We start from the raw sequence: 12,413 nt of genomic DNA, 5'->3' as shown, positions 1-12,413 counted from the left end.
CCTCCTGCACATGTACCTTTTACCTACTCTGCAAACACCAACCCCACAGGTCTCCCCGCTGGTTATCCCATTGTGTCTGGGTACCATGCTCCCACAGAATAAACCTCTCCCTTTGTTTGTCCAACACCTCCAAATTACTGTCTATAAGCTCCCACCCTACATTCAAGACACTGCTCATTTCCTTCACTGCCTTCCCATAGTTCCTATCCTGTTACCACCAAACCCTTTATTGGTCGCTGTATATGTGACATCCTTATGTGCCAACATCCCCCACGCCCATGATCCATGGAACACTACCTTTCCCAGTGTCATGATACCAAACTCACCACCTCTTTCTCAATCCTCATAGCCAACAACACACTGACCCCCATTTATTTCACTTTTGAAAGCCAAATCTATAAACAAATCTATGATATTGTTGTGTGTGCTTGCATGGCACCATCCTATGCCAACTTGTTTATGGGTCATCTGGAGGTATCCTTCCTATCCAGTCAACACCTTAAACCCTTGCATGGTTCAGTTTAATTTATGATATTTTCATGATCTGGACTTAATGGTAGGGACAATCTTTGCTCTTTCCTCCATAGGCTTAACACATACTGCCAAACCCAACTGACCTGGTTTGTCTCATCTCAACAAGTCATTTTTGCAGTTTTGATCTCCACCTCTCAGATGCCTGCATAAATATATTTGTTCATATCAATTGCATCAACCACCGACAGTCGTAAATCCACTTTGATGGCTGTCACCTGTTATGTGTCAAAAAATCTTTTCCTTACAGTCTCATCACTCATGGGAGCTGCATCTGTAGTGTAAAGCAAAAGTTGTCAAAATATAGCAATAATCTTATCGGAGCCTTTGTTGACAAACATTATCCTGTCCAGCTCATCCATTAACAGATCTCCCATGCCATCTCCACCTTTGACAGCAGCAACGAGCACTTCTCTGATCATCCAGTATCACTCTGACCTTGAAAAGCTCAAACACATCTTCCATCCAGGCTTCGACTACCTCTCAGTGAGTCCTGAGATGAGGGGTATTCTACCCACAACACTGCTCACATCACCCACAGTGGTGTTTTGCTGTCCACTAAAACTACAGAATGTCCTTTTCTATCCCTACTGCAATCCTGAATCCCATAGGTCCCTTGTGGCTAACTCAGGTGCAAGACTTGTTCCATCCACCCACGCACCACCTCCTACTGAAGTCTGGTCACAGGAATTTTCAATACAAGGAATGGCAGGCGTACACTATATATCTGCTACGCTGCAACTACAGTGCAGCATGTTGGCATAAAAATGTAACCAACTGTCTACACACATATACGGCCACCTCCAAACTGTCGTAAATAACAAACTGGAGCATCAAGTTACCAAACATGCTGGTTTACTCTGTGAGCCATTTGGATACTCCCAGCATAAGTTTCTCTGAAGTATGCAGGTGGGAATTGTCTTTCCAGCATATCCTGAATTCTCACATGCTCCCTGTTATCACTCTCTCTCTCTCTCTCTCCCTCCCCCCCATTTTCCATCTGCCTGTTTCCCTCCCCTGTCCACCTTCCTCTCTCCACCTCTTGGATGCCCTATCCTCTCAGAACCCCTTTCATTTCGTTGCACAGTCACTGCATTATCTGTCTTTCCCACTTCTGCTACCCTTTCCTTCCCTCCTGTGTTGTTCCCTACCCCCACCATCCATCACCCCAGGCAACTGCTTTCTAATAATTTGTGTCACTGTGTGTGTGTGTGTGTGTGTGTGTGTGTGTGTGTGTGTGCGCGCGCCACAATGTCTAATAGATGTCCACGAAGACTGAAAGAACAGATTCAGCCTTAACATTCTTTCAGTGCTTCCATGAATAGGGGGAAGAATTTCTGAATAGGATCATGACTGGGATGAAACATTGATGCAGTACATGAACTCAAACTTAGGAGCAACCCAAACACTGGATGTACCCTTATTCACCCAATAAGTCCAAAAATGGCAATCAGATATTGCAAAATGATAGTTATAGTTCTTTGGGTCACAAATGAATTTTTACAACAGATTTCATGAGAGTAATGTGTGATGATAGTGTAACATTGCTGGTTTATTTTCATACTAACACAAAACTCTGAATGTCAATCTAAAACAAATGATGTGGGATGTTTACCAAAGGAATCAGTCTCCTCCACAATGATGTATGACTCCATACTCTGAAGGAACTCAAACTTTTTGACTGGGAGATTTCTCATCATCCTCCCAAGTCACTTTCATCTCAGCTCCAAGATGAAGGCCTGGCTGGCTACTTGTAACTCACGACCTAGCTCAAGGACTCCATCACTATTGGCTGAAATACATGGTGTCACCATTATTTGTGGAATGGATAAAAGTCCTAGTGTCATGGTATGACAAATGCTTGTATTTGGGTGGGGAGTATGTGGAGAAGTAATGTAAACTTATAATTAAAGATTGTATATTAGAAGAATTTAACTAGTTTTTATTTCCTTAATAGTCAATTTGAGATTAATTTTTGAACATTCCCCTTAGATTTTTGAGTTTTACATACTGTTAAAAAAGGGACCCCACTGGAAATACTTGAGATCAATAAAAGTATGACAAAGAATGACAGATTTCTATTAAACAACCAAACTCAATTTCCTTTCTCCTCTTTCTGTTAAATTAAGTTTTAGTTGTGGAAAATATTAATTTAAATTATACTTTATGCCAGAGTTAAATTGCAGACATGATCTTGTTGCTAGATTACAAATATTGTAAACTCAGCTTTATTTCTCATACGTTGTTAAATATAATGATATCCACATAAAAACTTTGTTTTCCATTTTTAATTAAATTTATCTATTTCTGCATGATGTAAACATGAAATGCTTTCCTCTGTCAATGCCCTACATGTCATCATTTTTGTTTCTTCTGTATCTTCTTCATAAGTGATACCAGTGTAAGTCATATATTATTTTAACTGTTTTGGCAACGTTCAGTAGTCATTTGACAATGGTCTAAGGAGCCAAAAACTGGTTAGTGACCAAAAATATAATTTTGCATAACATCATGAAAGTGCATAAAAAGTTCTCGGTTTACTTGCCGCGTCACATTTGGATAAAATCCTGAGCTTTCGATGACTACCTCCATCATCTTCATCAGGGGTATAACTGACTGTCATAGACCGGTGAGGCTTCGGTTTTTATAAGCAGTGGACAGCTTCTCATTGGCTGGGTGACATCACAGTGAAAACGGTGCGTATGGAGGTGGCGGCCTCTATGTTCATAGATTTTGTTTGCGCACTTTATCCAGGGTTGCTTGCAGCTCCATCCATCACAACAGGCAGAGAACTGTGAGGAATGTAAGAAGTCTCCCTCTGTGCTCTTTCTTTATCAACTGCACGCTTCCATGCATTGCTGAGTGCATATCCTGAGTCTCTGTTGAAATTATTTTCACATAGTCTAACTTCAACTGCTTCCTTGATGACAGAGTCCCAATAGTTTGAAGCGTGGGCAACTGTTCTTATTTCATCAAATAAAATCTTATGTTTATTTAACAAACTGTGCTCAGCCACCACTGATTTTTCTAGATACCTGTATTTCAGGTGACTCTGATGTTCCACACGGAGATCGGCAACAGTTCTTATAGACTGGTCCACATAATTTTTGCCACACTTGCAAGGAATGCTGTAAATTCCTGGTACTATCAGGCAAAGATTATCTTTCATGGGTCGCAGAATTTCCTTAATCTTCCTGGGTGGCCGGAAGACTGGTCTGATTTCCTGCTGGCTCAGAACTCTACCTATCTTGCTGGTTGTTGCACTGCAGAATGGTAGCCAAATTTGACGTGGCAAGGATACCAAGAATTTTTTATGCAAGGACTCCATCGCGAAAGACTTCATAGTCATGTCATGAAAGTGTTTCCTATGTAATATTAGTGAGGATGTAGTTGGTCATAGTGACCAGGAAGGAGTTGATTGGCTTGAAGTCAATAAAGCTTTCAGTGGCAGCAAGGCCACACATACTGGAGATGCTGGTGTAGAGGGAGGTGTCATCAACAGTGACAAGAAGGGCATTAGGTGGTAAAGGAGTAGAAAATGTGGACAGTTGGTAGAGGAAATGGCTAGTGCCTTTTATATGGGATGGTAGGTTCTGGGTAATAGGGTGCTGGTCCATGAATATTATCTCTGGGAGGTCATAGTACCCAGCCACAGTGGGGCATACTGTGTAGCTGGGTTTTTTATATTTTAAGAAGCATGTAAAAGGGAGGAGTTCAGCGGGTGATGGGAGTGAGGATAGAGATAGATTCAGGGGAAGCGATCAAGGATGGACAAACAGATTTGAGGAGGAAACAAAGGTCATGCTGCACTTCTGGAATGGGGTCACTGTGGCAGGGATTGTAGGTGGACATGTGTATCATCTGGATGAGGCCATCTGTCAGGTTCATTACAACTGCAGCGGAACCATTGTCAGCAGGCAGGATTATCAGGTCAGGATCTGCTTTTAGGTGGTGGGTTGCAATTCTTTCTGCAGGTGCGAGGTTAATCTCCATAATGAGAGATTTGAGACACAGTGGTGAGGTGAGGTTTAAGGATTGGAAATTCTGTAAAGGGAGGCAGGGGGATAGGGGTGCATCAAAATTAGATGGAGTAGTAAACTGAGTAACAGTAGTGTTCAATATTGGTTTTAGGTTTGAGTCTGATTGGTAAAGTTGGTGATGAAGAAGTGTTTCCATTGTAAGGACACATAGAGGAAATCTTTAACAAGCCCACCATGTTTGAATTTTGGAGTGGGGCAAAAGATGAGGCCTTCAGAAAAAGACTGATACTTCTTCAACACCGAGGCTTTTTGAGGAGAGTTTCATAGCTGCATTGTGGGCTTATTTAGGTTCTGTCTTCTGTAGAGTGGAGGATAGAGTTTTATAATGTGTGACAGATTAGTATATCTGAAAGTTAGAGTTTGGAAGTTATGAGTGGGCTTCTGTAACTTTACCATCAGGCACCATGGTCATCACTTTTGATGTCCCCTCCCTCTGCATCAACATCCCTAATGTCCATGGCATTGCTAACATTGAACAGTAATTTTTCCAACACCCGACTGATTTCAAACCCACAACCTCCTTCCTGGTCACCAAGACCAAAAACATCATCACCCAGAGTTACTTCTCTTTTGAAGGTCTCATGTACAAACAAATCCATCATATAGTCACTGGCACCCACATGGCACTATTCTATACCAACCTATTTGTGTGTCATCTGGAGGTATCATTTCCAACAAGTCAGAATCCCAAAACGCCAAACTGGTTCAAATCCGCAGATGACATCTTTGTGATTTGGACTGAGGGTGAGGACTCCCTATCCACATTCCTCCAGAATATCCACATTTCCCCCATACACTTCATTTGTTCCACCTAAGCCCAACAAGCCACCTCAAAGGTGGCTCCATCAGTATCTTTGTCCATATAAAACCCACCAAACACCAGGAATACATCCATTTCAACAGATGATACCCATTACACGCCAAGAAGCATCTTCCATATAGCCTAGCCATCCATAGTTGAATTATGATGAGCATTCACTCTCAAAAAAAGCCATGGGCCTTGCTGGGACCTTCACAGACTGAAATTATCCTCCCACTTTGTACAGGAACAGATTTCTTGCATCTTGACTTCTGGAGCACATGTCAACCTTCCAACATAACTACTGTCCAGTAACTCGGTAGCCTCCAGGACTGGAGCAAGTACATCACATTCCCCACCAGGATTTTGACTATCTCTTGTTGCATCCTGATATTGGAAAAATCCCCTCCACATGTCCCACACAACCTTCACAATATCCTCATCAATCCCTGCCATGCTGCTTCTTCCAAGCCCTTGCCCCAGGGCTCATATCCTTGTAAAGACCTGGCTGCAAGACCTGTCCCACACATCCTCCCTACTACCAACTCTGTTCAAGAGACCATGGAACCATTGAATTGTAAGGCACACCCTGCAGCATCAGCATGGTGTACTTGACTTCAGTGGCTGCTTCACAGCCCATATCATCTGGATTCTTCCCTCCGACCCTCCAAAAACAGGTTTTTTTTTTTTTTTGTTTTTTTTTTTGTTTTTTTAATACATCCTTCGTTTCAGAAGCAGCCTGGCATCAACATTCGCTAGTCCATCTACCTGTCTATCTTCCCTGCTCCCTCTCCAGACATTTGTCCTTTCTACTCACTGTCACAGCCCTTTCCCTTTTTCTGTTTCTCTCCTATTCATTCCCTCCTCAGCACAGCCTCCTGCTGCTGCACCTATCAGTCCACTACAACCATGTATGCTCCCACAAGAAGGAATACAGCACCTTCCCCAACTCTACCTGACTGCTCTGCACATGGCCCATGCCTCTTCTGTACACCCATTACCACCCCAGTCAAGGTCACCATTCACCCCACTGGAGAAACAGCACTTTCAGATAACAATGGCCATGTGTGTGTGACCTGTGAATGTATGAATGTGTGTATGTGATTCTCCACCTGACAAAGGACTTCATCTGAGAATTAAAACCCAACAGTCTACTATTAAATGTGTCTTTTTGCTGTTCAGTACTTCCTGTCTATGGAAGTAACAATCTTTCCTAATAATCATACTGTTATTTCATCCCAGATTTTGTGTTGTTAGATTTTCCCAGTATTAATATAACTTTTCATTAGGCTTTCTTTTTATATACCACAATTGTTAATTTAACAATGCAAGGAAAAGATAGCTGGTTACTTATCATAAAGATGACACATTAATTTGCAGACAGGAACAACTAAAAGTTATTTGCACATTAGCTTTCAGCCATGACCTTCATTAGGAAGGAAACACACACATTCTTCACACAAGCAAGCACATCTCAAGCACACATGACTGCCACATCTGGCAGCTCAGATCAGAATTCCCTCCATTCAGTCTGCCAGAGATGGTGGTCATGTGTGCATGAGGTGTGCTTGCTTGTGTGAATGAAAATGTGTGTTTCCTTTTCTGACAAAGGCTGTCACCAAAAGCTAATGTGTAAGCATCTTTTAGTTGTGGCTGTCTGCAGCTTAACAGGTCATCTTTATGGTAAGTAGCAATCTATCTTTTCATTACATTGCTAATATTTCAACCTGGAGTTACCATTGTTTGGCAGGCATTAATTGGAAGTACTCTGATAGGTGGATTTGTTTACCAATTTTTCTGTATGTGTTACTAATACAGAACTGTGCAAAGGCATTCTACTATGTTCCTATGGACATGATAGTGTTATACATCTAGTCATAATCTGCACTATTAGGAGAGCCAAATAAACTGATCATGCTATCAAGTAATAATAAATTCATGGTGCATATTTAATTTCACTGTCTTACAGCTAAGTAAGACATCACCAGTTCTTTCCTTACTGGGTTCAACGTACATGTCCCTTATCACCTGGTCCAACATAGTAAAGATCATCCCAGTCCACGCACACAGGACGAATCATCTCAGTTAGTGGAAATGGGGAATCCATGACCAGTACAGCAATGTCATCATGATAGGCCATAGATGCCCCTTGGAAACTTTGAGGAATATCAATAAACTTTACCTGCAAATATCAGAAACAATCATTATTTCAGTTTATGTGAATATAAACAAAAATTTTCTTTTCTGTCAGCAAATAAGATTTTTACTGATGCTTAACGTTAGTATAAGTAACAAAATGTAGAAGCAAATGACTCTAAAGATATAAAAAAATACAAGCACTCATGTTCATAAATACTGTCAAATATTACATGTAAATAGTATTTATTTTATGTTTTACTGATCTTTGATGTACACACCATACATCTTACTGTAGATCTGATGATTAAAAATATTGCAGTACGGACATATGAAGGACACAACAGATGAAATGGATCAAAACATATCATGTTAACTGACACCAAATTTCATTCTTTTAGACTGATGGAAACAGGAAATAATTAAAAAAATAAAAAACTACACAATCTTTTGGTTATGTGGTTATTTACATAAGACAGGCATTAAGCAATATGTAGATACAGCACTATTCCCTTAAGTCCATTGGATAGTACAGAAGATTGTAATTGGTCACCTTCCTCTTGTCTACTACCAATTTGTGTATAAGTAAACATTCTCGGCTGTTTAACTGAATGAAATTCATATGATTTTGTATACGATGTATTATGTTTTGGGCTAAAATATGTAAAAAGAAATTAATGTGTTAGTACTCTGTATGTACAGTTAAAGTTGCTCTTCTTTTAAAAATATTTGAAATTATGAAATTTCTAGTACACTTAAAATTCATATTCTTAATTCCACAATCTAATGCTAATTATTAAATTTATTTCCATACTCATTTATATAATAATGTTATATCTTGATGATGATTCTTCTGTTGTCAAGAAAGTTTGTAAACTCTTTTGTTTTGTAAACTCTTTGGATTTTTGTGAGTACTGCAGAATGTTAAGTAGTAGTGGGCATGCCTCTGAGGAAAATGCATGTATATTTCTAACTTTGTCAACAAAAATGTGAATTAGTGTTTTGAAGTGAAATTGTGAAGTTGGTGTGACATAAAAGAATGGGATAAAATAAGCAGATATTCCTAGCAGCAGTCAAATCTTGATCAGTTATTCAGTTCAACAAGAAGCCACAGCATTATAAAACTTACAGCTTCAAGAATGTACCCCTAGACACAACAAGACTTGGAGCCAACAACAATGAGATAATGAAAATAAGTAAAAAGTTTTCTTTTATATATATTGTATGCCTCTTCAAGCTTTATAAACTTTTATAGACAGAGAATTTTAGTAGTGATAAGTGTGGGAGGGTAAGATTAGAAGATGTACATGGAGACAATCACATGAGTAGGTTACAAGCTCCTAAAACTTATGGTTCTGCTATTTGTTTTTATTGTCTTATGTGAGGATAGTGGTGTTACTACTGGGAAATTTGTGTTTCACATAGCCCCCAGACCCCCCCCCCCCCCCCCCCCCCCCCAGACTCTTGTAGAAAGTGACTATGTTTTCTCTCATCTCACTCTCTCTCTCTCTCTCTCTCTCTCTCTCTCTCTGCAGCAGTCTGATGTGGTGGTGGTTGTTGTGATTCCTTTGGGGCTTTGATAGTAAGTATACTTTCTGCTGACAAATGTGAAGATACAGCCACATAGCTGATGTTCTTTGGTAATTGATGTGTGTGTAGCATGACAAGGAATCTGTCCATCAGCAGTTGCATAACAGTCATCATAGCCATCCACTATCAGGTCATTCTCTACAGACTTCACACTGATGTTCTCTGAATTGAAAAACTTCACGTTACATATGACGATGACCTGTGCCTTGGTGTTTGGGTTGGCTGTCTGCATGTTGATGGGTAAGTGACCACACAAGTTGTCATCTGTATCACACACAGCTGTGTATTTGCAAAGAAGGCTTTAGATGACTTCTTGTGACCATAGTTGATTTTCTGGTGAGTGAAATGTCAAATGTGTGTGAGTCATGTTTTAAAACTTTGTATGGACCTGATTAGGGTAGCTGTAAAGCTGGCCTGAATCTTAATGTTCCATAGCATTACAAGTTCACAGTTATTCAGTGCTTTGTGCATGAAAACTTTCAGAATGGTATGCAGATTAGGTGGTGAGAACTGTGTGTTGTTGTTATCTTCTTCACCTGCAGGACCAGTGCTGGTAAGTCTCTTAGTTCTAGAGGCTAGGTTGGTAGAACAAATTCTGTTGGAAATATGAAGGATTCTCCATACAATATTTTTTATAGTGATTCATGTATGTCTTCTGTGAATGCCATGTGAATGCCTAGTAAAACACAAGGTGAATCTTCCATCCACAGCCCTCCGTGGCACACAGGTACTGCCTTGAGAGTTGCAAGCCACCTCTTGACAGGCCTGCTACTCTGAGGGTGGTACACAGTTGTACAATTGAATGTAATGCCTCAGAGGTTGCAGAGCAACTTGAATAGTGCAGATTCAAACTGTCATCCCTGATCCACCATTATCATTTCATGGCTGCCAAATCGAGCTACCCAAGCATCTATAAATGGGCAAACTATTGCCTCTGGTGTTATGGCTTTTATTGGGACTGCTTCTACCCAAAAAACTCTGTCAATAATGGATAGTCAGTATCTGTACCCTTTTGATTCCAGAAGGTTACCTACAAGGTCTAGACACATGTGGCAGAAACATGTTCTTGGTATATTTATGTGACCTAGTTGAGCATGTGTATGATCATCAAATTTGCTGCACCGGCACACCAGACAGGCCTGTACCCAGGTCTGACTCTTTTTTTCTTCAGTCAAACGAAATGTTTAGTGATGAACTGTACTGCTTGCCTAACCCTGTGGTGCACCAGGCTGTCAACTGTTTTAAAACTGTGTGGTGCATGGATGTGGGAAATAGTAGCCGAATTCTGTTTTGGGACACATCACATAATACCTGTGTGTTAGTCCCTGGAACTGTCTACCACTTTATGCAAAGACTGGTGGAATCTTTTTCCAGTAAGTCTGTAATGGTCATGGTCTGATGCTGTTATTCACATTTGTCATAGTCTAGTTGAAAAGAAATGGCACTGACCCATCAGAGGTAGTCTGCAGCTATAAACAGACGCTAATAAGCAATTGGATACAGACAAACAAGATGGGAAATAAAAAGAGTAATAGTGGCCATACTGTGCAAACTACACTAGACAAATGGGTCACAAAGTCACAGAGACGAAACACAAACCCCCTGACCCCTCAAAAAGGTCAGGAACCTGAAAGGATCAGTAATGTGATGATGAACATTATCGAGACATCCCTCCAAAATGTCAGTGTGATGCCTCAACAGTGTGAAGTGCATGTGGATACTTTTCAGGCCCACCTGGAAGATGAGATGGCTGCCAAGGACGACCAACAGAACCAGCACAACTGCTCAGAAGTCAACATACCTGGAATACAGTACAATTTAAACTAAAGGTCAGTGACACAGTAAATATGACTTCGAGCCCCCTGAGTAAACCCCACTCAGACCTGAAAATCTATTATCACAATGTCCAATCCTTGAGCAACAAAACTGATGACTTAAGCATTTTGCTGAACAGTGAAATCAGTGATATCTCAGTAGTATGCCTAGCGGAGCACTGGCTCTGCACCGATGTGGTTAAGCTAATCTCACTACCCAACTTCAAATTGTGTGAACACTACTCCAGATCAAATGATGGACATGGTGGGGTTGCCATCTTCATCAAACAACACATTGAATATAGCCCACTTCCTACCCTAAAGGAAACAGGAACAGGTAAGATCTTTGAATGTGCAGCCATAAAGCTTACAGATCTAAATCTAATTGTAGCTACAATCTACCATCCCCCCTCCAGTAGTATTAATGATTTTCTGTTACAAATGGACTTGTTTCTATCCAAAATAAGTCAGAGGAAACAGGATGTGATTATATGTGGTGACTTTAATATAGACTTTCTCACCCACAACAGAAACAGGGAAACATTGATTAACATTGCAAAAACTTATAATCTGCATGGCCTTGTAAACGAGCCCACTAGAATAACACTCACATCCAAGACAGCTCTAGATTAAATTTTTGCAAATAGAAATAAACTTAACCCAACTCTAGAAGTATACAATGCAGGATTCAGCGACCACCAAGCTGTCATTCTAAAGGTCGATGTTAGCAAAGATACCTCAAACCCAGTCCCACCTAAAACTTTAGGAAGGTTTTTCACCCAAGAGAACTTGAACAAGCTAAATGCCCTCCTTAGTAAAGAAAAGTGGACAGAGCTGTACACAGCCAATGATGTCAACATGAAATTCAACATATTTCTTGACAAAATGATCCACCACTTTGAAGAGGCCTTTCCACAAAAACCAGTAACAATAAATAATAATAATAATAATAATAATAATAATAATAATAATAATAATAATAATAATAGAAACAAGAGTTGGATTACACCAGCTATAAAAATCTCTTGCAAACATAAAAGAATACTCCACATGTTATGTAAACAAAGTAGTGACTCCCCCAAACTAACAGAATACTATAAAAACTACACATGTATCCTAAGAAGAGTGATAAGACAAGCAAAAAGGATGCAGAATGATGAGTACATTGACAAATCCAGCAATAAAGTGAAAGCAATGTGGAATATCATAAAAAGGGAAAGAGGGGAAATGAAAGCTTCACACACGAACATAGAAATCAAACTCCACAATGAATCTATATCTAATCCCGAAGTTGTGGTGAACTCATTCAACAATTTCTTTACAAGCATAGCTGAAAAACTGGTCCAAAATAATCCTAACACAAATTACCAACCAGCAAACCAAAAATATCACACATGTGCAGAGTCAATTTTCATTACCAAAGTCACTGAAAATGATGTTGCAAAAGCCCTCAGAGAGTTAAAAAATTCATATTCAGCTGGAATTGATGGTATCCCAGCAGCT

General features: G+C 40.0%; 1 protein-coding gene across 1 annotated transcript in view; it reads right to left on the bottom strand.

Annotated features, from left to right (window-relative positions):
* The window catches only part of LOC124804830 (modular serine protease-like), a 269,364-nt gene that overhangs the window by 41,860 nt on the left and 215,091 nt on the right, over positions 1-12,413 (bottom strand). Inside the window, exon 10 of the mRNA XM_047265176.1 lies at positions 7,385-7,552. Coding sequence (XP_047121132.1) covers positions 7,385-7,552 — 168 coding nt within the window. The remainder of the gene's footprint in view (positions 1-7,384; positions 7,553-12,413) is intronic.

The sequence above is a fragment of the Schistocerca piceifrons genome, chromosome 7 (genome assembly GCF_021461385.2).
Source record: "Schistocerca piceifrons isolate TAMUIC-IGC-003096 chromosome 7, iqSchPice1.1, whole genome shotgun sequence".
Classification (NCBI taxonomy): domain Eukaryota; kingdom Metazoa; phylum Arthropoda; class Insecta; order Orthoptera; family Acrididae; genus Schistocerca; species Schistocerca piceifrons.
This window is presented reverse-complemented; position numbering and strand designations above follow the sequence as displayed.